Raw genomic sequence first — 27,523 nt, 5'->3', positions numbered from 1 at the left:
TGCCACAAAGCCATGGGCAGGGAGGGGAGAAAGAGCCTCTCTGCGACTCAGCAAAACAAAAGGAAAGAGAAATCTGCTAGGATACCATGCATCTGCACCGGTATACTTCTGTAAGTGCAAACCCTCCACATTTCTGCTAGTCTGCAGCAAGTTAGAGTTTGACTCTGATTTAGACGTTTTTACAAACCAGAATTGAAACCCCAAAATAAAAACCTCTATTTACAAGTTTCCTAGGCATGTAATTTTAACCTGTTTAGTCTCCTCCAAAGGTACAACTCATGTACGTACATTAAGCTAGGCACAAGTTTAACTGGTTGTAATCTCAGGGACTAGATCACTTACTCAAGGTCAAATACAGAGTAGCTGGAAGAGGGAAAACTGAGCTCAGACCTCAAATCCCAAACCAGTGCCTCAACCCACATCGTCATTCTTCTCTTCACATTCCAGAGGGAAGGCAGAGAGAAGTCCTTTAAATATCGCAGGTTTCAGATAGGATTTAACTAACAAAATTCTTATTTTGAGACAATTTTCAAATCTATCTGTTCCTCTTAAACTGTATATGATGAATGCTTGGTTTTAACAGCCTAACAGTGGCTAAAACACACGCTCTTGTCCCAATTCCCTACAGTAAGACAGCTGTTAACAAACAGTATTTGCACACTCACTTACTGAGGATTTTCCAAATGCATCTACTTCTACACCTCAGAACTCAGAAATGCAAAGACAGCTTAAAAATAAATAAATCAATCACAGTCTGGAGGCTCCCTTTTAGGGCTGCTCCTCACAAATTGCTGAATGACTTCTATAGGCCACTTCTCCTTCCAAAATCAGAGATATCTTAAAAACAGAATTATGCAAACCTAGTAGCTTTCCAGAGCACTGGATGGACTGCATACCTTAGTCATTGCAACTGAGACTGCAAGTGGCTGTGAAAATGCCATCCTTAAAAGACCGGAGGGGCCTCCGTGTCTCTACCTCCCATACCACAGCCCCAGCAAGTCAGCCACCAGTCACATTCCCCATCCAAATCAGAAATTCTCATACTGATTAGGTGTGGTCGTCACCGATTATATTATTATCAAACAAAGCCAAGAATGTCGATCCTCACTTCACCTGCTTGATAAAAAAAGAGCCAGAGTACTTTTCAAAAAGGAGATGCCATCTTCTTCAGAAATTATGAAACAGGGAAAAGTAAACGCAATAGCCAAACGATCATAGCAAGTCAACGGCATAAGGTGAAGGGGTTCTCTTCTTATCCTCAAGTGTTTCACTCCAGTGAGTGAGTGGAGTACATCATGTTTTGTATGCTTTGAACATCCTCCCAAATGATTTTCATACTTTTTCTTACCAAGGCCACTGAAATAACCAAAAATGATCATTATTCCCTCAGCTACTTACATTTCACATGGAAAGAAGCCACAACAGAATCATGGGGCAAATATTTAGGTCGTTCCTTCCGCAAGCACTGTAAATTCCTCTGTATTTGCTCAACAGCTTGTCTCAATTGATTAAACTCTACAGCAGAAACTGGAGGACAAGCCTCCAATAGTCTTCTCTGAAAACTGGGACCCCAAAGCAGCATCAGCAAAATCACCAGTGACACCCTCCTCCTTCCCCCACACGCTCATTAAACCACGAGTTGATGCTTAATTAATTTAGAAAATGGCATTCTAGTGGCAGGCCAATCCAAATGTCCTTTGCTAAAAGGCAAGCAGTAATCAGATGGAAAAAGCAGACTCTATGCATCAAAGCTTTTCCTGCATATATGATGTACACCTAAAATCTTCTCTCAGCTCTGATGCTGAAGCAGATTTGAAGGCTAACAGAAGATCCAGAGCCCATACCATACCCCCACTGCTCACATTCTCAGCAGTGACATTCATTGCGGAAGAACTCACCCATCCACGTTAGTGGAGCTGACAGGAGAAAGCTGGCTCAAGCACAGACATATTGTTCCTTAAGTCAGCAAACAGAAAGACTGTACGTCTGAAGCAGCGCTTTCAGGACCCAGCTCACTGATCTTTATTGATTCTAAAACTCAGCTCCAAAGAGCCAGCTGTGCTGGACCAGCCATGACCAATCACTCTTCCCTTAAACACATACATGCCCAGTATTCGTCCTCTCTCACCAGGCATTTTCTTCTTGCAAAGAAAAGCTTCCAAATCTAGGGTCAATTATATACTATACGTATTTATACCCAAACTCTAGGGTCTTAGAGCTTGGAGCATCTCAAACTGTTTTCAGGAGCACTGGCAATCCCACAAAAGGGAACCTATGGAAGCAATTCCATCCAAACAGCTTCTGGTACCCAACAAAGCCTGGACAAATATATTGGTCAGCAGAGTCTGTCCCGAAGCCCAGCAGAATTAACCATTAACTATTTCTAGGTACCATTAAGGGGTTTGCATTAGGCCCCTATCGGGAACTATGAGCAAGACAAACAGCAATGAACACCTGTGTAAGCACATTACTGCATATGAACGGATTTGTTTCTGAGATTTAAGTTAAATAATAAGCACTCAAGCGTTTGACGAAATTAGGTTTAAAAGCTGTATGTGCCACAAGTTTCCACACTCTATATAAACTGATGCTTGGATACCACAGCAACAGGGCCTTAGGAACAGCCCCTGCTCCCCTCCCCTGTTTAGCCACAGAGACATTTACTCCGAGTGCCATGAAGAAGACCACCCGGCTCCAAAACGCACAAGTATTTCTGTTATTGCCAAAAGAGAAACAACATACGAAGCAGTAGCAGCAAAATGAACAGAGTCCTGAAGTACCAGACACCCTTGAAAGCAAGCCCCAAGGTGACAAACCAGGCCACCTCCACGGTCTCTGCTTATAACCTTCATCCACGAACGCACTAATCGCACCGCTGATCAGTGAGTGGCAGTACATCAGTTCCCACCCTCGTTTTCTCCACACAGCGTAATGGCAATGCATAATGATTTTCTCATCTTTATGGCCCAGGCAGAAGAGACAAGATCAAGGTTCTGGGGCCCTGGATGTTAAGTGCTTTTAGAACTAAGGCACACATCTCCCATTATTCACTCCTATACCATCAATCTCTCTTCTTATACCATTAACTGTGCTGCTATTTCCTACTCACACACACTTCTGGGTTTTTGTGTTTGGTTCGTTTTTTTTACGTTGCTACACACTGGAAAATTTTCCACAGACACAGCACAGTATTAAGTAAAGATTCTCCCATTTCTGTCACAGCTTTTAAAGTTTCCTCAAACTCAGAGCTTTGCGGAGTTTTCAATTTTTAAAAAAGGAAGGAGTACACATCTTCCTGGACCCTCCTTCCAGAACTGCAGAGGACAGAGGGCCAGCTTCTTTATCATCTACGTACGATGACACACTTCACCAGAGAAATGCATTCCCATGAGAGAGAGAGAGAGAAAGAGAAGGAAGGATGGAGCGTATTAACAGATGGAGACAAAAAGATGCACCTCAACAAACAACAGGACGAGACAGGAAAGGACACAGCCTGGGTTTGGCACTTACAGACAGCTTGCAGAAGGTTTTCAATCAGGCCACAGCAGGTGAAATTAGGTACAAGCCACTAGGTACAGTACGTGCTCCCGCTCTCCCAGATGTCCTGAGGTGCCTCCAGACTTTACAATTTCTATAAAAATAGACTGAACTGAATGAATTTACACTGGGAAAGTGGAGATTTAAAGGCTGAAAATTCTGTATTTTTCAGCTCAGATGAGAGTGTTTTCACTATATTATGTTCTCATGCAAACAGGAGAGAACAAAGCAATCAGACCAAAACATCCTGCAAAAATAAAGATGGTTACAGATACCCTTTTCTTCCCTGTAGGAGCAGGGAAAACTAAAAAATGGCTTATGCATTTTCATAAGACACTGCATTTCTGCTAGAAAAGACAGTCACCCATCCACAAACTGATGCAAGTTTCGGTCCAAGTGGTACCGTTCACCTCGAGGTTAATGGTACATGAGGTTAAAACCTCATGTTTTCCCATGTTTGGGAAAACAAGCAAAACTGAGTATCTAAAGGGATCTTCTCAGAAATAGCTGGCTGCAGCTCTTAGATTTGCAGGTTATCTGGAGAGCTGACATGACCTCTTCATTTTTTCCTCCAGAAGAGGATCATCTATCTGCCAATTTTTGGAGGGTGTGTAAGGAGAGGAATTTTCTTTTTTGTGTATTCTCAAAGTAAAAGAGGGTCAGAAAACAGTGGGAGCTGCCATGAACTCAGAGGAGGGGAAAAAAAAAAAAATCAGACTTTACTATCAACAGATGCTGCTTTCTTGAGAATACCTGTTATGAATTTGCCTTTTTTAACACATTGATTTTTAGGCCAACTAAAATCATGATGAGAAAATATCTTCCAAAATACTTTAACTGGCTATTGATGGACTACATCTGACGCAAGTAGAAGATTTCAGCATGTTTGAAGCTAAGCTAAGCTAAGTCTCTATCATGGCATTGTAGCACGCAGAAGTAAAGGCTTACGCCTATAATCACGCTAACATAGGGGTGATTCTTTTTCCAGTTCTGTTTTTTTCACAAGGTCCACTGTATCAGGGAAAGGACCACACCACAACAATTCCAGAGAGTGCTTATGTTGGGAAGAACCCTGGGTTTTTTGGGACAACACTCACCTGGTCCCACTTCAAGTCAGTCTCCGCAAGATTACTTTGGACAATACAGGTATATGCTTAGAGAACTGAAGATGAAGACAGACTGAGTGTTGTCTATTGACAAAGGACATTTTTACAACTTTCATATATTTTATTGTTAGCAACAATAAACAGACATTTTGATTCAATTACTATTAGGCTTCCAACTGCAATACTAGCTTTGTGAGCTACACTAACAATGCAGACCAATTTAAAAGCACCATTGCCTCCATTCACTCCTAAATCTTTGAACAGAAGAAAAATAAGGCAAAAAAAACTCCTGTCTTGGAACTCTTGGATAAGCAAAGCAAGACTGCATTTCTGAACTAATAGTGAGATTTTCAGCAATGGTTTTCCTCTAACTTCATTGGAAGTAGAGTTAGACCTACCCTAAATGATTATGAAAAAAACAACACATTTTGCTGGGACAAGAAAAACAGATGAGTTTTAATCATCTGTCCAGATTCAGCACCCCAACCAAGTGAATAAAAGCAAGCACAGATTAAACAAACAGTAAAACTGATATTAGAGACTGTCAGGAATGCTTACCCCCCCTTTTAATTTTCCCAATCCACCTACTCAGTGTATCTTGTCTGAAAACAGTCAGTTCTTCGGAACTGGGGTTGCATACAGTACATCTTGCAAAATTCTTAACAAATAGCTGCACTTAAACTGAATTTACATGTGTTTTTCTCATTAGCTACATGTAGAGGGATTTCAAAATGCTGGCTACTGAAGGCAACAAGACTCTAACATTTACTCAAGATTACCAGAGAAGAGGATTCATTTGAAGATCACACAACCGTCCCTTGCAGGACTATCTTAATTACCGCTGCGTAGTAACACAATTAGAGCACATAAAGTAGACATTTAGCAAAAGGTGAGGCACCTGTTTTCTTTACAAATAACATAGCCAAAGAAAAGATACAATCCTGGATTTCGTAATTAGCCACTAAACGGCATCAGAAAAGATTTCTGCTCAGTACAATGTAGTAGTTTACAGACTTCAGCTTTAGTAAACTACAGGGAAATCCTGATGCAAAAAAAAATGCAAGCAACGGAGTAAATAGAGAGTAACCATGAAGCACGAGCACACTTTTCAAAAAAATAACTGTAGGACCAAGTAACATTAATCTGTCTCAATTCAATGCCGCATCCATTTTTATCGGAGGCCATTCACCTCATCTCCATTATTCAGTACAGTCAAGCTATCCAAAACATCCAAACAAAGGATCAGCAACAGCACAGCTTGCTCCTTATACAACAGGCTGAGTCCTGTCAGTACAAAGGCAAAGCTAGATTTCAAGGAACAAAGGATAAATTAAGTCTATCTGTAGCAGTCAATCACTGAAAGGACACGGCCACTTTTTTTGAGCCGCCTTCTCGAGTTCTCTTTGGGTGTTTCAGCATGTAGCGTTCAGTTAGCATAGATGTTGAAGCAAAAGAAACACTCAGAACTTACTCGCTCACCTCAGGATTATCTGGTGGACACAGAAAGGAGAAAGGCTGACTTTACCTCCAGTACTCGCAAAATAGATGGTCAAGTCACACAGAAACACCAAGCCATCTTCCCTTTCCCACATAGGCTGAAAATAGGAATAAAACTCTTCTAGATACTGTCTTTACTCAGTAAGCTTAATACTTGTCACGTCGCTTCCTCTCTTCATTTCTTTCCAAATAAAATCCAGAAATCTCAGCATTTTAAGGATCAAAAAAGCTAGACAGAATAAACTGCAATAATGCATATGTAAAGAGTTGTATTGAGTCAGCATCATTAATTGCAACAACCAGCTGATTCTACTGAATTTTCCCTCCCATAATGTGAGGCACATTAAGAGAGATATATACCTGCTGAGAAAGGGGATCAGGGTTTAATGGCTTTAAGATACTTGATCTCAACCAACTTCTATACAGAACTGGACTCCAACACTGCTGAAAGTTTCAAGGCTAATGCTGCTTCTTTTTAGCTTACCATAAACACAAAAAAAAAATCTGCCTCTGCATTGTAGAAGTTTTAAGTAAACTTAAACTAAAAAAGGCTTGCCACTTTGAAACTCCAGCTGATATCCCTAAGTTATTTAACACAAAAGGAGGTGGAATAGAAACTTCAACCTTCCCTATTTCAAAGAGGCTGTAAACACAGCTCAGTGCTGTAATTGGAAGTAATCATCCTACACATTTACTCAGAGATGTTAAAATTGGACCAAGTAGCATTAAAGACAGTGCACTAGCCATTTAATCAACAGAAACGTTAACAAACTGGGCCCTTGCAAAGAAATTCTAATAGCAAATCAGACCCCTACCAATCACAAGGCCTTCAAGATTGCAACGGGGAGACTATAATATACTGCAAATTACTTGAGGTCTAGTATATTCTCAAGGCAAATATCAGCGGCATAAAGACGTGGATGGATACCCTTTCTCCAGGTCTATTTACAAGGAAAGAATGACAGTAACACACAAAAGAGAGTGAGAATTAGGCAGAACTTAGCGGGGGGGGGCGGGGAATGACCATTTAAAAGAATTTCACATAGAGACGAAGGCAGAAAATCTACTGTTGATCATATCATGCAGAACAACAACATATCTAATCAGCCAAATACACAGGAACCCCAATTGTTGAGGGAAAAAAGAGTGAAAGGAAGTAACTTTAATTATCGAGACGTCCAAACTGAAACATGTCATGATTCCTAAAGAAGATAAAGACCAGAAGAACAAGGAGAGAATTCTAGCAGTGACCCATATACAGAAAAATCACTATCCGTGTTTCATAAACACCACCTTGTCAACCTTACCACCTAACGCTGTGGCACAACAGTTGAAATAAATGCTTGGTGCTCCTGAACGGTTCTCTGAAAGTACTAATCAGAATAATAATTGACCAGGTTGCACAGAGTCATGGTAACACCTATCAGGCTGCATTTAAAGTGGAATCTGAAATGCATGAACAAGGCTATTTTTGAAAATGGCAGACTCATGCTTGAAGGTAAGCAGAATCCAAGGGAAGGGAGCCTGCTGTACTCATCTCAAATATACCAAAGAAATTTTTACAGGCTTTAATACTGTATGTAAATTAATTCCTTAATTCAAAATTTTAATCTATTAAATTTTAATCTATTCCATTGCTATTTATGGATGGTTTCAAAGCACTGAATGTAGATCTCCTCCTGCTGCATCTGGATCTCCTCCTGGTTGCCTGTTCACTCTCCTGTGGCAGGCTAGAATGGTAATGATCTTTCAAAAATTATTATTTAATACATCCCATGTAATTCAACCTACTTCACAGGCAAATTTTAATTAGAGATACAGCAAGCCTACAAGTAGCTGAACTTGAATCCTATAGAGATGGTTAATGCTTCCAACAGCTGTACAGTCTGTGTGTATATTCTTAAGCCAAAACAAGTCTACCTGAGCACTGGAAAAAAGAAAAACAAAACTGCGCATACACTATGTGGAGGTGTTCATTAAATGAACAGTGGTAAACTTGTTTTTCTAACTTGTCCCACTGCAGATCACTAGCCACAGGAAGCAGACCAAACTTGATGTATCCCTTTAGCATGTTTTCATAGCATTAGCTTTTAATAAATATAACATACTCCACCCCCGGAGCAGAGCAGTCCTCAGGTTCCAGCAGAAAAAGTGGTTGTTTTAAATATTTAGATTACATTACAGCTGGGACGTTAAAATAAGCAGTGACTTGTACTGTAGACAGCTATCAGAATCAGCTTGGCAAAATATGTGTAAGCTAACCTAGTGTGGTTACAGAGTATGAGCTTTGAGGTCTATTAGGCTGGTGTTCTTATACATATTTTTATTATTTGTACTACAATAGTGCTTTCTGATGTCAGCAAACAGAAAAGCACCATAGTGCTAGATGCTGTGTAAACATAAGTAGTAAGACGCACAGTCTCCAGAAAGTTTATAAATTTCATCAGAGAAAATGGGAAAAAGCTAGGAGAAATAAAGGCTATTCTCATTAGGCAAGTAGCTAACACAGGCCTCGATTCAGCACTACACTTCAGTGTGTCCAAATACTTTGCTGAGTCCAAGCCTAAATCTGTGGCTGAATACAATTTTTTTCTATTTCCCAAGTCTCAATTCAGTGCTTTAACTATGCAACTATCTATTTTCCTCCACTAGGTAACAGCACTCCAACTTTCTGCAGGTATTAATGAAATCTCCCTTCCAGTCTTCAGTATCCTCCTTCCCCCTGAAGGCCTCTGTGTGGTTGCTCTTAATCCAGATACTTAGGCCTAGGACCTGCTCTTAGTAATCCCTGTCTTCAGAATATTATTCCAGATTTATTTGATTGAATCAAGCTGAAACTCGGCCTTCACTTTTGCGCTCCTGCACCAACAGCAGACCAAGATTTCTGCAACGTTTAGAGCATTTAAGTGTGCAACAGATTATGCTGAGCGGAATGAAAGTTGGAAAGAACCATGACCAACCCACTGAATTGTAAAGTCAGAGTCACCACACTCAGTTTTATCAGCTGTCTCAAAGAACTAATAAAAATCCAAGCATCTTCTCAACTCAATCTACTTAACCACCTGTGGTTTTTTTGAGGAAAGCCTTCATTAAAAAGCATTCTCCTAGCACTGCACTCACTGCAAGTTACACATTCGAACCAGTACTGTTCACGTGACAGAATAGTTCAGCTGGAAACTGGCTCAAAATTCAGTGCATTTCAGAGAAAGACTCTTAGTGACTTCACCAGGCTTTGGATCAGTCCCAAACAGAGCTTCAGTGCTGCCACATACCCTGCTACAGCCTCCCAGAGCAAAGCTGGCAGCAGCAGAAGAGGAGGGTCATGAATCTTGGCCACGGGCTGGAACATGCCTTGCATTCATTTTCTTGGTCGGCGATGCTTGTTTACATCACAGGGAACAGCTGTCCCAGTGTGACCTGAAGACAACTTTGAGTATTATGCAATCATTCCTTTCCAGCCTACAGACAGGCAAACCTGGCCAAAAAGGGTACAGGATAAAAAATATCTTTAAAAGAAACCCATTTGTTGCCCCATCTGTTCAACCACACTTACTATCCAAAAGATATTTTCAGGAAATGTGCCATAGGCATTTGCAAAGATCTACACAGTAAATTATGTGACTGCATTACCAGTTGAAGCCCCAACCCTTTCTAACCTTGTGTCCAAGTAAACTGCTGTCTTTTTTTCAGTCTAACTGTATCTCAGATCTCTGAATATCTACTAACTGATGAAGCAGCCTGAGAGAACGGAGAAAATACAGAGGGTTAACACTGAAAAGACACAAATCTTCAGAAAACCTGCTTTCATTAGTTCTGCCCTCATGGAACTACTTCCTTACTCATCCGCCCCTCCTGAAAACACCCGGTTCCCTCAATAACATTGAGGGTAAAAGAGACTAAAAAGGGAGGAGACAGAGATGCATGTGGGAAAACAAGCACACAGAGGGAGATTCTACATGGTTGCTTTGTAAAGATAATCTTGCTTATATTTCAAGGCTAAAAGTTATATGGCACACCTTATCTGCTCATCACCCTGCCCATCATTCAGGTCAGTAACGTGGACACTGTCTTGAATTCTGACTGCTCTCTAGACCCTCACAACCAGCCTACATTTAGGTCCTGCAGTCTGTGTAGTATTTCTGAAACTTCCCATTTATACAGCTAAAATGCTTGCCAGAGCTTTGATCACAGCAGTTACCTCAACATCCCCTTGCCTAGTGCTGATCCATACAGACTCATTCTGTGGGTATCAATCCTTGTCACGGAGCTGCAAAGATCATTTTCCTGAACTGTTATTTTTAGCACATGCCCCCTCTGCACATTAGTCTACCAGCTCCATATTTTCTAATGCAAATATGAATCACTTGCCTCCATTTTATTCTGTTTCAAAAAAGACAGACTCCTACCTGTAACTGACCTATATCAGCCTCTGTCACCTGCTTGTTCAGTTTTCAAACAAGTATGGAGGTAGGCATCCTTTCATGTTGCTCTTTAGTCTTGAGAGGATCTCCTTAAAAACACCAGCAAAAATACCTCATTAAAATCTTTGTTGCAATAACTACCAAAAAAAAAACCCCAACCCAAAACTATGCTCTTACTACCACACAGCACAGCAGAGTCCACCTAAAAGGCAGAATCCTACCCGCAAGGGACTTTTGTCCAGTATGCTGCCTTATCACTGAATAAGCACGGAAAGAGTTTTCCGAGCACAGAACTCAGCCCAAAAACCTTGAGTTTGGCTAGCTCAGAGTCCAGAACTCTGTGGCTCCCGATTGACAGCGAACAGGGAGAAATAAGGCTTCCACGTTTCTGTCCGATGTTCCTTTCCTTGCTAGATTTTTACAACAGCTTTCATAGTTACATTCAATGATCGCAGAATTCTGCAAACATAACAGGCAAATCAACTTTCTGGTTTTTAAATTATCAATGTCCAGTGTCCAAATGGCACTTTAAGCATCAATTGTCCAAGCCTCATTGATAAATAGGCAACTCCTACTTTCATTTTTCCCAATGAAAAATATTTTGAGGGTGGCTTTTTTGCTATTTTGTCTCTAAAAGCTTTCCCAGTTATGAAATCATTCTGCGTCTCCATAGCCAGACATCTGTCAGTTAGGACTCCAGTTTCTCAGTTAGGACTCCTCTTCGGGCAAGGGTGAAAACAGAGATGGTACATCACCTCCATGAGAAAAGACACAGAACAGTGCTTCTCATGTTCCTCTTCTATCAAAAATTGCCCCATTCACCTCATAATCCCAATCCCAAACCGGATTCCTACTGCTTTAAATCACAACTGCTCGCTAGTTTTCAACACACCGGGTACCAAGAAAATCAGTTTCTGCACAAGACACAGCTGCACCTAAAAGCACAGTTTAAAAGGAAGTTCTTTTGCTGATACCAAAGGAATGCCTAAAAAGCCACTCCTCAAAGTACTCCCTAAAGAAGTATAATCAAAAGAGTATTAGTTCACACAATGGAAAGAATGAGGACTTGAACCTCACCCAGAAGGATGGCAGAACAGACGTACTCTGGTATTCGATGGGTAAAGATTGCAGCGCCTAAGATCGGCTTGCTCTCCCTATCCTGCAGTACTGAAAGACACCATCGGCAGCTCCTGCCCCAGTGACCTGTTGGCTGAACAGAGCAAAGGAAGCCAGAACAAGGCAGGAGAGAGTATGTTTATCAGTATGAGCTTTTATACAGCCCACGTATTTAAGATGGTACAGTTCTTCCTCTGAATCTCTCTCGCTATAATCATGGCGCAGCACAGCATCCTGTACGGACCAGGGACGAAACGGTAGCACGGAGTCTCAAAGTAGGTTATTGTATAGCAAAAATAAAACACGTAACTTGGGGAAATGCCTGGATCATATACAATTATAATTTTGTATTTCTGGAAGGCAGTGATAGTGTTTTACAAGAAAAGCTCTGGAAATACCAAATATTTAAGAGCAGACAAATAGGAATTCCTCTTATAGGATCTGTCACACAGATTCATTATGAATCATTTGGATCCAACACAGTTTAGACAGCTGTCAGAGTTTCAGTCATGACAGCCCAGGCATCACAAACTACAGCTTTATTTTTAGATGTATTCATTACTTGTCATTTTTCAATCATCAAAGAATGAACAAAATTGCATTATACGTTATTACAAGGATGTGTGTGGCTGTAACCTTAGAATCAACAATTTCAGTGATGGGAAGTGATCTCTGAGCTCTTCCCCTGCGAGGAAAGAATCAGTTGCTGTGAGCAAGCTGATGACACAGCTCCTTGTCTATAAAACACCTATCACAAATATCACCTTTTCTAAATGTCATTGCTGGTGGATACTATCACATTAACAAGTCTGATCCTGTAATGCCCCTGCTTAATTTCCCACTGACTAGAATAAAAATAGAAGCTACAAGGCACTTCCAAGGGTTGAGTCTTAAAGTCAGAACACAGTTAGACATCCTGCATCTTAAAAACAATATCGTATCTACAGATGGAGTCAGTGGGAAAGCCTGGGCTTTCAGGATAAAGACAGGTCCATCCCATCAAGCCTTAGTGCAGAAGTCACCCGTGAGAACGAAATGGCACAGGGAACAGTGTTTTTATGTCAAAGTAACACTACCAGGAAAATCAAGATGAAGGTTCCACATTGTACCTATTTTCCACAGCTTTACTAATAGTGTAACGTTAAGACTGAAAGGCAGAGTAGTAAATTAAACTGTAACCGAAGTTCAGAAGGAAATAGGCCGCTCCTGCACCTTCCGAGAAGCAAAGCTGAAAGCAGGCGGGTAACTCAGCGCAGGTACACAAAACACGCAACTGCTTCATTTCATAACACAGCTCAATATGGCTCCACATCCCCAACCCAACTCCATTCCAATCCTTAGCAACTCTTATCTCTCGTGGTTGGAAACAATTCAACACATCCACTGTTTCTGAACACAATTATTTATTACATTATTTCAGGATCCAGGAAAGGCTGTGCCTTAATTACAACAACATGTGCAGTATTGCGAAGTCAGTTCCCGATCACTGGCTTCTCAAGGAGGCTCCACTTCTCCAGGAAAACATTTGCTTTCCTAACACAAGAAGTACTTTTCACTCCACACAGGGATTTACAAACCGCCCTGCCAAGTGGCGGTCACCATGCCAAATCAGAGCTCCGCACAGCCATTGAGCAGCAATGCGAAGAACAGAAGACTAGAACTGCAGAACACTACATTTAAAACCAAAATGTTACTGTAGTTTAAGCCTAAGTACCACTTACAGAACATACAGAAAATAATTTCTTTGGAGGACATTTTCAGGCATAAAAGGTAAAAATTAGATACACAATTTTGTTACAGTTAGTGGCAACTGCATCTGTAATTACCTATTTGCAACATCAATTTAAAAAGTCAGTTTGAAGAGAAGATGATGAAAAAAAGCCAGTATTTAATATTAACACTTGCTAAGACAGCCAAGATTCATATTAAGTTTTCTTCTAATTCCCTATTTTTCACAAGTATTTAGGATTCAGAGAGGAACAAAAATTTGGCTGACAAACAGAACAAAAGCAAACAAAAACCCGACAGACAGCCTACTGCCTTGCAAGAGCCACTATCCATAGAGTTAGTTCTAGCCGCCTCCAGACAATGGATTGCCACACTAATGCATTCAGTCGTTATATTTGAGGCTATTGTTTAAATAAAGACAGAATTTACAGGTCCCAATTCTCATCGCCCACTTGCAGCCCTTCATCTTCCATCATCTCCATTTCCAAGACAACGCAAGAACAACAGACAATTTTCACCCCAGTTTCGAGACTAATAACAGAATCCACTGTAGGGTTTATGTTACTAACTCTGTTACCTGGTCAGCGATCAAGAACAGCCCAAACATGTTAGAGATCTTTCTAGGATGTTCAACATGCCTCAGCACACGTCACGTTTTCTAGTACTAAATTTCCGTAGTGGTGAGAATGAACGCATACGCTGTCTCAACAAACCCGACATCCTTTATTGAGGTTGCACCACAAAAACTTGAGGGTGAAGGAGAAAAATTTATGAATAGACAATTTCAAAGACCTTATTTTGACAACAAACAGTTTGTGCAGCTGCTTCCCAAAAAAATGTTTTCACAATCCAGAAAAAGAAGTCAATACATGAACACTCCTACAGTAACATACCAATACTAACAACTTGCCACATAAGAAATACGTGTCAACAAACAATACCTCCATTCTACCATGGATAAAAACACAATTAACATTAAAGGCTTCAGGTCTCCCAGATAAGAAAGAGGCTACACAATATGTGAAAGGATGCTTGGGATGATATATCTCACCAAACATAAAATTTGCACCTCAACTGCGGCGTTATTTTAGAGTCAGGTCCATAGTAGTTTCCCACAAACCCGCTCTCTTTTTTACTAGAAAGGCATTTATATATGTAAAATTGTCTTGCCAGTGACAGATGTAAGTACAAAGAGAAGTGATTTGCTACAAAAGGATTAATCTATTTTGAAAGTTACTGTCTGGCAAACTGTCAAACAGATTTTTATGGGTTTATTTTATTATGGCTATAAATAAGCCCGGTGGCATGCAACCCACATTTGTGTGCAGAGACTAGAACGACGTCAAATATCCCCTAGCTCCAGCCAGAAATCTGGCCTCCACGATCACAAAGGTCATTTGAAAGCCTGGCCCTTGCCTTCTCCTGCGCTCCCAGTAAGCAGAGTGCAGTACCAGTGGGGAGCAGGGAGCAGGCCCTTGGAAGAAGTGGCCGTTTCGACCACCGACCATTCGACGCCCGCTGTCTGACCAAGGGCGTGCGACTGCAGACCCAGAAGAGCAACCCCATTTCCAGACCGGCATTTCTGCACTTGCACAAGGCTTCACCTTTCCGCATATCTGCAGCCTGACTCTCCTCGGCTCTTCAGAAACCCTCACCCTGGCCAACCGCTCCTGCCACAAGCCTCACGGCCTCGCCCCGACACGGTGCCAGCTACGGCCGGCGGCTGCCCGCCAGCCCCCGCTCGGCGTCAGGCCGCGGCCCGGCCCGGAGCGAAAGGGCGGGCAGGGAGCGGCCGAGGGAGCCCGGCCCGCCCCGGTCATCGCCCAGCGCTGCAGGCGGGCAGCGCGCCGGGGGCAGTCACCGAAACACAAGCGCAGAGGCCTCCTCGCCTCGGGGGGGATGGGGCCGGGGCTGTCAGCTCCCGGGGCGGACGCCGGGCTGGCGGGTCCCGCCGGCCGACCGCGGGGTGAGGGCGGCGGCAGCGGCGACCCCCGCCGGGCCGGGCCGGGCCGGGCCGCCATGTTAGCGGCGGCGGCGGCACTCGCGGCTCCCCTCAGGTGCCGGCGGCTGCCGCCGGGGCCTAGCGCCGAGCGGGCGCCGCAGTGCGCGGCGGGCAGGGCCGCACCCGGCGGCGGGCCCGGGCCCCGCAGCCCAGCGCCCCGGCGCGGCCCGCGGGCAGGCGGGGGCTGCGGGGGAGCCCCCGGGCAGGCGGCGCCCGCCGCCGGCGGCGAAGCAGGTGCCTGGCGCTCGGGGCCGAGGGAGGCTGAAAGCCCTCCCCTCGCCTGTCAGCGGGAAGGGGCGCGGGGAGGAGAGGAGGGACCGGGACCGCCGCCCGCCGCCCCCCGCCACGGCACGGGAGGCCCCCGCCGGCCCGGAGCCGCTCACCCGAAATCCTGGTCCATGGACTTGAAGAAGAACTTGTAGCTGTGGACGGGCCGGTTGCTGAGGACATTTTTGAAATCGGCCAGAGTGACTTTTTCCGGCGGGACGGGCAGCTTCACCAGATAGGGGGTCTCCTCCTCGTCTATGTGGTAGATGATTTTAGTCTCCGCCATGGGAGAGGGGGAGCGGGGAGCAGGGGGGAGCCGGCCCGGGCCTCCGCCGCCGCTCGGCTCCTCTCACGGCCTCCGGCCCAGAGCCGCCCCCGACAGGAAGGGAGCTCCCAGCGCCCGGCCGCCGCCGCGCAGGGGCTCCTCGGCCGGGATTTCGCTCCCTGCACTGCTCTCTAGCTGCCCGACCCGGGAACGGCAGCCCGCCGCCGCCCGCCCCGCCTGCATCCTCCCGCCGCCGGCCGCCGCCGCCGCCGCCCCCCCGCCACCGCCGGGCTCGGCAGCGGCGCCGCCGCGGTCCCCCGTCTCGCCGGGCCGGCGGGCAGCGGGGGGGAGCCGGGCCGCGGGGGCGCGGGGCGGCCGGGCCGGGCCAGCCGCCCTCCTCCCGCCGCCGCCGCTCTGCCCGCGGGCCGGCGGCGCTCCCGCAGCCCGCCCCCTGCCGGCGCGGCGGCACCGCGGCGGGGAGCGGAGCGGGCCGGGCCCGGGCGGCTGCGGGGCGGCTGCGGGGCGGCGGGAGGGCCCGGGCGGCCTCCGCGGGGCTCCTGCCCCGTCCCGGCCGGCGGTGGCGGGGGATGCCGTGCCTGGGAACCTGCGGTGGGCGGGGAGGAAGGGGCCCTGCTGCTCCGCGCCGCTCGGCGGGGCTGGCGTTAGCAGCCGCATCGCGCTGCTCCCATCCCTTCCGAGGGAACCGCCAGCGAGAGCCGAGGCGCTAAGCCATAAAGTCATCTTGCACATTCAAACTGCTTCGGAGCACAAATACCGCCTCGGGTGCTTTTGATGTTGGCAGTGATTTATCCGAGCGCAAGACAACAGAGATGCTCTGTTTGTCTAAGCATCACACTCTCTGGCGTAAGAAAAACACTTGCCGTCCCGGTAAACATTCCCAAAGGGCTGTATAAACACTACGAGTCCCCTTGCCGCTCTCGCCTTAATTCCTAGAAGGAGAGAGTAGCAAACACTTTCCAGGCACAGCCCCTCAGGCACGGTACACAGGCGGTCAGTACCCTTACTCACACGACGGCAGGAAAAGGGAGGTACATTACTACACATACACTCAGTAAAGCTTTATATTCTTCCTCAGCGGTCTTTACGAGATGCAAGATACGTTCTCTCCGATGTATTTATACGAGAGCTGGGCAGGGCAGAGAACCAACAAACATTACTCACAGCCTTATAATGGCAGGCAGACAACCGTGTTTCAGGCACCTCAAGAATTCGGACTCGCCCCCGCCAGCAGCCCGGTGCCCTTTGTGTTTCATGAGAATTGAGATGGGTTCTGTTTAAACAATGACCTCATGGATTCTCTGCAGATCATGAAATTTTCCACAGCGCCGTTGGCTTCTCCGCAGCTTACGCTAACAAAAGAGCAGAGACACATTCGCGGCTCAGAAGAAATTGCTTTTAATAGCTGCTTCAATGGAAGCCTGTTGGGCACAGAGCCCATTGAGGTGCTTGGCACGGAGCAAGCGTTAGACCTATCATCGCTTGAATTTCACAGAACCGCAAGAGTCACTGCTCAGTGCTGCCAGGTGAGAGAGGTATGTTTTGGAGCACACAGTCCAGAGAAAAATCGTCAGAGCGCCATGTTTTGCAGGTGATGCACTTGGGAAGAGTTCACCTTTCTTTCTAGAAATCCCCAAAAATGACAGCCAGAAAATGAAGATTTCAGAACAGCGTGCTTAGGTCTCAAGGAATCTTTTGTTCATTAAAAATACCTCTTCAGGAAAGGCCCAAGCTAATGACATTCTCCCTTTTTCCCTTTCAAAGAAAGAGGACACTCACTTCTCAGAATATTCAGCTGCTTTCTGTGAAGGGGTAAATCACAGCTCAGGAACTGAATGACCTGTGGCACTGGAATGATTTTTCTACCAGCATGAAACAGAGAAGCCAATTGCGTTAGAGGCTGCCAAAAGGTCTGTTAACATTATGGCTATTTGTTATTTTCAATTTTCTGAAAGTTTAATCATTACCAGTTCCCACCAGCATGCTACCACATGAACACTGCGATACTGCTTCCAGAGCCAAATTCTCCTACGCAGAGACAGATCTGGGTACTTCTCTACCAATGGCATGATTAATCCACAACTCAACAAGATTTAACAATATTGAGAAACCAAAACATCATCAACTATCTGCTGTCATTTCTGGTACAGTGAGGCAATTACAAAACCACATTCACCAGGGTTCTCCAACTCCAGGGATTTGCTCATCTGCTGACATTCATACCACTCATCACTGCTGAACTTGAATGCCTGTATGATCATCAAACGAGATAAGATAAACAGCAAAGTAAAGGTATGGCCTTAGTCTTCATCATGTAACTAGTGATTTGGTCCTGTTTTAAGTCAGGAATGACCAACTTGGTACAATTCAAAGAGTACTTTCCAAGAATGGTAGCCACTGATGCTTAGTCATTTCTCAGTTTCAGTTTTGGAATTCTGACAAAGTAAGGCACAAAGTACTGAAGATTTCTGTAAAACTATGCATTCAACTTGCCTCTGTGCACGGACACAGGCGATGGTTCTGCAAGCACCTGAGAGTACTCTTGGTATGGAAAGTATGCCGTGAATCCATCAATTCTACCACACACAAGAATCTCTGAGCAAGAATGAGGAAGGCTTCCTCGGGCAGGACTATAAGGTAACTCTCGTACAAACTCTATTTTCTGAGATACTGAGCTTTATGTAGTTCTTGCAGTATGAAACTCAGGCAAACTATTAACATCCAGCCCTTTGGTCTCTTCAGTTCATAGTTAATGACCTCCTGAATTCCTCAGAGACCCAGGTGGTATGCACATAAAGACTAAATCTGCAAAGAGCTCTGTTCTTGCTCTATTAGCTTTGCTTTTACTTTTGACAACTGAAAATATAATGAGTTGTATAATAGTCAGATGACTACCTTGGAACAGACATGATAAGACTGGATCTATGACTCACAAAAAGCTTTCTGTGTCCCCATAAAGCACAGAAGAGAGGAGATAACCCACTTTCCCATTACAATCAAACCACAAGCTAATTCAATTAAAGAGCAGACAGAGGAACGCAGAATACACCACCTTAGCAAACCATTGGGCCATCAGGGCGAATATCTTGGTTCTTGTGGAGTTCAGGCCTTAACACTTCAGTGGAAAATAAATATAAGGCATAAAATCTCTTGCTATTAGTGCTGTGCTCTCCTTGATAGAGCAAATAATAGTCTTGCTGACCCCTGCAGGGAGCAAATAGTGTCCTGAGGCATAAAAGCTGCTCACCCTTTTCTTCATTTATATAGCAGTGCACTTCATTACCACACAGAGAATAAGCAAGCCCTTTTAAAAAGCCATCCTTTGAATTCTAGTGATGGTTATTGCTTGTCTCAGTGAATTCAAAAAGCTCATCACACTCTGGGTGCTTAGCAAATAAGTATTCGTTTAAAGAGATGTGACAAAAAGAAAAACAAAGCTCTGAGCACTCTGACACTCACCAAAGCTGTGACTTGGGACCCACTCTGAGATTTCACGGGCATTTTTAATCCACCTGCAAGACTGTATTTGTAAAAGAACAAACTCGTCTTTTACTTGGAGGATTATTTCTTCTCATGAGTCAGCTGCTGGCAGTTTTGCCAGTTTCATGTCAGTGAAATCAGGTTTGACTGCGAGTACTTTCATTTCAACAGTCAGCCCTGGGAAATGAAGACTTCTGTTTTCATTTGTTTCGACAACACAGCAGGATCAATGCGGTTGGCAGCACTGCAAGCTTCCCAGCATTTACTGCCAGCTATCCATACCACCTGTAGGACCGATGGTACCTACAAAGAGGTCAGGAGCATGGGTTATTAGAAACTAAACTGACGACACCCATTAGCCAGGGAAGATTCCTTCCAGACTGGAATCACAGTAGTGACCTAGAGACACAAAATCTGGGTTGCCAAAGTATTAAGTCCCATCAGTGGCACTAATCCTTACATTCCTGCGCTTAAGTATTTTCTCCAAAATCACCATTGTTTAAAAATAAAAGGAGAAATGGATTTTGGACTTGACTCATTGAAGGGATGTATCAGAAGCTGATGTCTGAACGAACCACACAGGAACTGTTAGCCAACTTATTCCTCCTCTTCAGAGATCCTCCGTTTCCCTGTGTAAACACCGAGCGCTATGTGAAGACTCTTGGCACATTCAAAAAGACATGTTATGCAGCTGCTCTTCATCTCCGGGGCAAAGACTCCATCTCATTCTACCCATTCACACAGGCAAGATTAGCATCAATGCAGAATAAGAACTAAACATGGAAATGATCCTAACAGAGAAAAAGAAGCGGAAAGATATAACTGCAATCACACAGTTTGGATGTGCTTAAAATTAAGATGCTGTAGGCTGCCTCCCAAGCTGGTATAAGTCAGCAGGACGCAATCCAAGTCAGTTTACACTACTCATGGATCTGGTCTAAAAGATTTGCAAGGTTTTTTTCCTTTTATTCATCCTCTCTGTGCAGTGGACCTTGGCCACAGTCAGGTCATGGCAGAACTCAGCCCTGACAGTTTACAAGAAAATAAAGACATCAAACACTAGAGGGAAGCAAAAGACTTGCAGTCCAGCAACCTGCTCCCAGCCTCCTGGGCAAAGCTCCCCAGGGCTTTCATTGCCACGGGATTCAAATACAAATAAACCGGGGGGGAAATGACAGAGGGTATTTTCAGTGACCTTTCCAAAATCCCTCTTAATTGAGGAATGGGTTTTATGGAGGGATATGGCCCTATAGGGCTGCAGGAACGAGGCGCTGTGTACTTTGCATAGGAGGGGAAAAGAGAAGAATAGAGGACAACATTCACATTGGTGCTCCACAGGGACTGCTGAAAAGAAATTAGAAGAATGTAATGGAAAAGATTAACCAACGTTGTTAGCAGATGCACACAACTTATGAAATCCATAGGAATGAGGAGCGCCTCCTCCAATTTCAGTCTCTTTTTCATCTCACTTGAGTCTATTGATGACTGTTCAGTTACTGCTACCGAAAGTCTGATGCATCTCAGTGTGATCCTGTAGTGATGGAAGAATTATCACACTGAACAAACTATGTTCCTGTCCTTTCAAGGTCTCCAAGCAACAGCAAACCTCAAGTGAAAATCAGACACTCATACAGAATGGCATCAACCTCCCTACCCCTGCTGCAGAAACACTGCTAACTTCTGTCTTGGAACTCAACTGTGCTTTAAAGCAACAATCGAAACAGTGGAGATGAGCCTGCAAAGATGTGAAATGTTACTGCAAAAGGCAACAGGTTAAGTGCTTTAAATCACTGAGTGACATCAAGCTGGTTTCGATGAAGTACCTCTTTCTCTGTCATGTGTTTGCTGCAGATGGGTCTCCAGAGGGAAATTTTCATGAGACCCTCTGTTGTCTGGGCAAAAAGCTCTGGCTGCGAAGGGAAGAAGTGATGCCTTCCAGGCAAGACCCCCCTTGTTGCTGAACCACATAGAACATCAGTACTCCAGCTATGGAAACTCAGCATTCCCACACTTTTTCTGGAGTCTTCTTAGTGCCAGTCATGGAGAACCAGTCACTACTGCACACACACTTTCGGCAGTGTCAAGCATTTTCAAACATTTTCATGCGATGCACACCTCATCAATGAGTTTAATGGGTCGATCCCAGCTCCTACTCATCACGACTTAATCTATTTTCTTTCCTCAGCCATCTTCTGGTTCTCCTACGTCTTCTTAGCAGCTGCAGCACTTTTTTAAAAGGGGAGAGCCACACTTGAAATATTTCCCTGCGGCAGTTGTCTTCAGAGCAGCTGCTCTGCAGAGGGCCACATGCAGGTTTAAAAACTTGACCTCTAGGAAACAGTGGAGTTTTTTTGCTTAGGAATGTCTATTCAGATCTTTATCCTCCTTCTCTCAGGTCTCCAGTGTTTTTTCTTCCCCTCAGAAATTTGTTCTGTTAATGACTAGCAGGTCCCTCCCCACTGGTGAGACTCTCCCCAGACTGGGAGGCAGAAAGGAAATGGGGACAATCTGGACTTCATTTCAGTCAAGTTGAAGACAATGAAAATATTTCATTTCAGTGGTCTGCAAAGCAGGCCCTGTGGTTGCTAAATTAGCTTTTCCTTATTCCCAGTTTGCTTTCCTGGAAAATCAGACCCATTGTCTACAGAGACAGAGAAAAGTAACAAGATGCCCCAGCAACAAATAACCAACAGCAGAGCTGTTGGCTGGAGTCTGCCAGCAGAGACCCAGCGTACCAGCAGAAAGGAACAGGGCTTAAAGCATTAATGACACCCAGCGCTAGCTAAGGTGATGCAATAAGACCTCACTCTTCAAGATAATTGCATAATTGCAGCTGCCTTTTTTGCAGGCTCCCCCATGTGCAGAAAAAAAAAAGCCACACTGGGTTCAAGCAGGAACCAGGCAATTTGTACGTGCATAGTGTCCGGCAAGTACAAATAAGCAGGCCTGCAAACACTGCATTTGTATTTTTGAAGCCCTCAAAAAAACTCCACTCAAGCTCCATATTCCCCCAACAAAGAACAAATATAGAAATCCAATCCAACATGTGTCACCTCAGTCCAGCAAAACAGTGGCATCTCTGCCTCCCAGCATCAACAGTAGGATTTGAAGACTTTTTTTTTTTTTTTTTTTATGGCATGGTGCTCTAGTTTGCCTGTGGCATTTAAGGAAAAAAAAAAAAAAAAAAAGGTACGTTTAAATCTTAGCAAAATGCTGTTGAGTCAGATGTTCCCAGTGGGACTGGCACCAACTCCAGGATGATCTCACTTTGCCCAAAGTATTTTTTTTTCAGTAGTTCTCATTTGGCTTCTCACCATGAAGAATCTCACTTACACGTTACAGCAGCGACTGACCAGTAAAGTCCCACGACAGTACCAGAAAGGGTACTTTGAATGAGATCTTTACTGTACGTGGCCCCTGGCTCCACCTGCTCAAAAACTCATCATTCATTCTCAGCAACAGCAGAGCCCAATGAGAAGGAACTGCTCCCCATCCACTTCTCACTGCCTTCATCTCCCAAGCCTTTAACCTGTTCGGTTTGTTTTCCCTCTGGTTATCTGAGAAAGCACAAGCAGCCGTCACGGGGCGATTCACCTCAGTGAAGAGGTGGTATGAAATGGCAGGAGACTGGCTGTAGTAGGATTTCCAACCAGGTAAGAGAGAAGATAATACTTTCGCCAGAGCTAGAAAAACTGGCCAATAATCTTAGTTTGCTAAATGCGCTTCTTTGCCACTTTTTAGTTTCATATCCTGCTTTGATCCTTCAAAGTCTTGCACCTGCACTGTCCATCCAAGCAGCAATACAAGCTGTTTCCATCAGTGTCCCTGGAAGAACTCTGTCATGCCAGCTGGGATACTACTCAGTGGGTGGAAGCCCTCCAAGAGCAGAATGTGCAGCAGGAACTTTGCAAGGTGTTAGTTCTGCAAGGAAAAGAGGAATTTGGGCTGGGAGCGAAGTATAAAACTGTGCAGTTAACTACTCCAGCAGGATATGTTATCTTCCCTTCTGGACCTGCAGAATTATGTACTATGAAGGAGCTGCCAGCCTTCATCTCTGATGGATGGTTTGAACTCCATCTACAGCCGCAGATCTGTTCATTATACAACACTTTTGGAAAGCTAAAATTTCTCTGTGGGCCCCATGACCAAGTCAAATGATGATGTCCCATGTGGAAACCATACTGAAATCACTGGAATAACTTATTGCATCCAATCTGCACTTTGTCAGGCACTTTAGGATGGTCCGAGATGAAACACACTGCACAGCTATTGGGAAGAATTAGCTAATGCTGGCTAATAGCTTAGATAGCATCTCCAAAGAGCAAGAAATAAAATCAACCTTAACTTGAAACTCCATTATATTCTCCTTTATTTCTTAAATGCTAGGAGAGTTACACAACATTGATAAATGGTAAAAGTTAAGTAACAATAGTAATGAAAATTAATTGTTATAACAAAGAAAAAACCAAGCTTTATGGAATAAGCCCTCCTCTCAGTCTTGAGAGGAAGCAGAGTGTGCGCAGAGCTGAAAAGAGGGGGCTCTAGCTCTAGTCCCAGTTTTAACCCCTTTTAAGGTCACTGCCATACACCCTTTCCTTCTTCCACAAGGGCTTACATTCCATACATTACCCTAAAAGAGACTTTCATTTCTCTGCCCTCATTGAGCTAGAGTACTCACTGAGAAATAATTGGTATAAAAACATTAGGGGTTATTATTATTTTAACTAACTGAACATAAAATGCATGTCTCGGGAAACCAAAGAGACTATAATGAGGCAAAGCCTGCCAAGAGCCTGCAAAGTGACAGGTAAAGAAGTCTATCAAGATGCAGCATTTCATTAGTACAGTGCGAACACTACTTCGAATAACTCGGGCAAAGCACATTTACCAAAGTGCTACACACATTAGAAAACTGTTTCTCCGTGCGAGGCAAGGTACTGTCCCATATTAGGGAAAGAAAGGCTGAGATGAGAGAAAGAGAGGGAAAACCGACCTGGCTAGAATTGCACCGAGTCTCCGGCAGAGTGGGAACAGAAAGCAGAGGTCCTGCCCCAGCCCAGTGGTTCATTGCAAGTCGAGCCTTCTGATTTTCATGTGCAAGATCAGCTCCATAGACTTCATGCCAATGCCAAAGACTGACAGAATACAAAGTGCACATGCAAAGGACCTAAATGGCTTCTCACCAGTATTTAAGAGCAAACAGCCTTTGATAATTCCTCTGTATTAAGAAATAAATAAACAAACAAAACTCTTCAGTTTAGTGTTCAGTTTTCTTTCTCTCTTTTTTTCAACAGTTTGAAAACACAACTGGTTACCCAGCAGTCTTGCCTGGATCTTTTTCAGCCGGAATTTTAACATGCTAAATTACATACTAGATGTGGCAGGCTGCTTTTGAAAACCACTGTTCTGATCATCAGTCCAGTCACACAACATATGCCTCTCCTGAAGAAAGAAGGGCCATAATCTCAACTTGGACTCCCATCTTGATCAGTCTAGGGTTATGCTGGCGTGTCTGACCATTACCAAATTCAAACTGGTGATCAAAGCAAGGATGAGGAACTCATAAAGCTCTTCCTAGTGCTTGTTTCGGAGAACATATTAAATTTTTTTCCCTTAAGCTATTTTTCAGCCTAGAAGTCAAATAAAATATTTAAATGCCTCTGGAGTTTATGAGTAACCCCACTTTGAGCTGGTGTCTATATGAGCTGTGCTAAGCAATTTGAACTGGCAAGTAAAGATCTCCAACCTTTGACTCACAGACATGAAAGGGAGGGAGAAAGACGTTAATGACAATTACTTGAGACTGTGCCACCCTGATGGGATAACCAGCGCAGCCTTATGCACCTGCAGGAATGCGGCTTGGGTTTCAACCAGGTCCAGCCAAAGGCAGCCTAAGAATGGCTGTCTGCTCCAGGGAAGGGCAGGCAAACGGGGACCTGGGCCCAACCCCAGACCCTCCTCTCCGCTAGTCATGGGTCTGCCCAACCTCAGCGCTTTTGTAGGGGTGACTCTTAAGTGAAGATAAAGGCAGTGAATCGCGAATCACAAAAACTGTCCAGAGAGCAGTGGAAGGGATAAGCAAACTAAAAGATAAGGATCTGCCCAGCTGTAGCTTAGTAAGGCTTGCCTCCACCTCTACTGTTATATTCTATTATTAATATTTTTAATATTTGAAGGCATTAGAAATAAGGGTCCCCAATATATTTATTCTTTAACATAATACTTCTCTCTGTTAATGAGGACTAATACCTATAAAAATTGGCATGGTCCATTTTCCACTCCTATAAAAAGTGTGCGCTGAAGTACTGACATCCTAGCTTCTGAATAGACAATACAGTTCCTTCTGGTACACAGGAGGCCTTACCCACCACACTTTTGGCAGAGCTGGGGAGCTGAGCTCAGCTTCAGTGTAAATAGCTGCAACTCGGCAACCATCACACTCGGTGTAGTGTACCTCTGAGTTGCTGAGAGTCTTACTGAGCCCTCCCACACAACAGCAGAGATTGTGGCAGTGTTTGTGGGAGGAGGGAGAGGGGGTCTGAAATGGGATTTCGATGTCTAAGAACATTGTCATCAGTCAGACAAGACACCCAAGTTGGTAGGGGTGGAAAGGAAGGGACAGGTATGGGACTTGATGTTGATTCCTACATTAGGGAGCCCCAAAGCATTGGATAGGTCTCAAAACAGCACTGGACCCTTACAATACGCGTGCTCCTGCAGTGGGCAGCTTCACCCAGCCACGACAACATCTCTTTCTGGTTTGACCAAACTTGCGCCCCTATTAGATGGCACTGACGTGTTCCCGGATAAGTGGCGAGGGTGGCTAAAACAACAGCCAAGACGCATACCATGCTAGGCAGCAGGTCATATTCCCAATTGTTTAGCTGGCGGACTGAGGTGCTTTCCTTGGACCACAGCTACTTCATCACTTGCAAAGACAGAATTCTCCATCCCCGGGAAGAAATCCAGGCTGAGATACCAGTTGCAAGCAGAGCACTACTTCAAGACTGAAACCACACCGTCACCCTCACATCCTCCCTCACCCTCACAGTAGTTCCACACAAGCTCCTCTTCACACTTCCACCACCCACAACGTCCTGGAGACTCTACCCCAGTTCCATTCAGTCACCAAGCCCATGTGCAATCCCTCCCTCTGCCATTCTCTTCAGACCACCAAGGAGTAGGCTGGCAATCCTTGGCCACCTTCACCCTTACACAACAAGAACACAAGCCACTGTCACCATGCTTGCAACAGTAGGAAAGACCTTTTCTTCTGTGCCCCAAGGACCACAGGTGTGCCTGGTTTGGGAATGCTGCCACAGAATAACCCAAGTAGTCAGAGGAGCTGTGGAGAACTATTAATATTCTCCAGCTTTCCTGATGCTTTAACTTGCTTGGATTACAACACCAAATTCCAATTTTCGAACATCCCCACCTGACACACTGGTCATACGTAGAACTCCCCTTCAGCCCACAGCCCCACTATCTCAGGTATCCACTCCCCAAAACAATGCCAAACTCCACAAGAATGGACTCATCTCCCTCCTCAACTCCCCTTCTGGGACCCTGGCCCATGAAAATTCCTGAGAGGCTACTTAGTGGAGTGTGTTGTTACTCTGGTTCCTCACGGTCTGCTCATGAGAAGCTATTCCTTTTAACAATCTGTCTGCCTGTGCTGTAATCATACCTTTGTTTTGATGTGCACACAAGCTCTGTGTGGCCTGGATCCACCCAAAGACTGCAGGAAAATCACATTCCAGATTCCACACAGGAGTTTAGCCCTCTCCATAATATTTCTGGTTCTGATCTAACTGAGACTGGTAGGTATTACAGCACTGTAACTCCATCAACTTCAGCTGAAAGTGTCTGCTCATGCCAAATGTGATTTGGTCTGCACTGAAACAAAAACAAATCAACAAACAAGCTTAGAGTGAGAAATACAGAGTTAGGCTTCCAGAGCTCTTTGGAGCTGATCCCAACCCTACCCCTGGTCATTTGTGTGCCTCCCTTTCTCCTGAAAAATGAGGATATTGGCATTTTCCCATTCATAAAATGAGGTATTTACATTGTCATTTGTGAAGGGGTG

General features: G+C 44.5%; 1 protein-coding gene across 2 annotated transcripts in view; it reads right to left on the bottom strand.

The window, feature by feature from the left end:
• DVL1 (dishevelled segment polarity protein 1) overlaps positions 1-16,181 on the bottom strand; it is a 102,537-nt gene extending 86,356 nt beyond the window's left edge. For both annotated transcript variants that reach the window (XM_082328916.1, XM_082328917.1), the window contains exon 1: positions 15,791-16,181. In XM_082328916.1, coding sequence (XP_082185042.1) covers positions 15,791-15,960 — 170 coding nt within the window. In that variant the 5' untranslated portion in view covers positions 15,961-16,181. The remainder of the gene's footprint in view (positions 1-15,790) is intronic.
• Positions 16,182-27,523: the final 11,342 nt, after the last annotated feature.

This window comes from Platalea leucorodia (genome assembly GCF_965183815.1).
Source record: "Platalea leucorodia genome assembly, chromosome: 17".
Classification (NCBI taxonomy): Eukaryota; Metazoa; Chordata; class Aves; order Pelecaniformes; family Threskiornithidae; genus Platalea; species Platalea leucorodia.
This window is presented reverse-complemented; position numbering and strand designations above follow the sequence as displayed.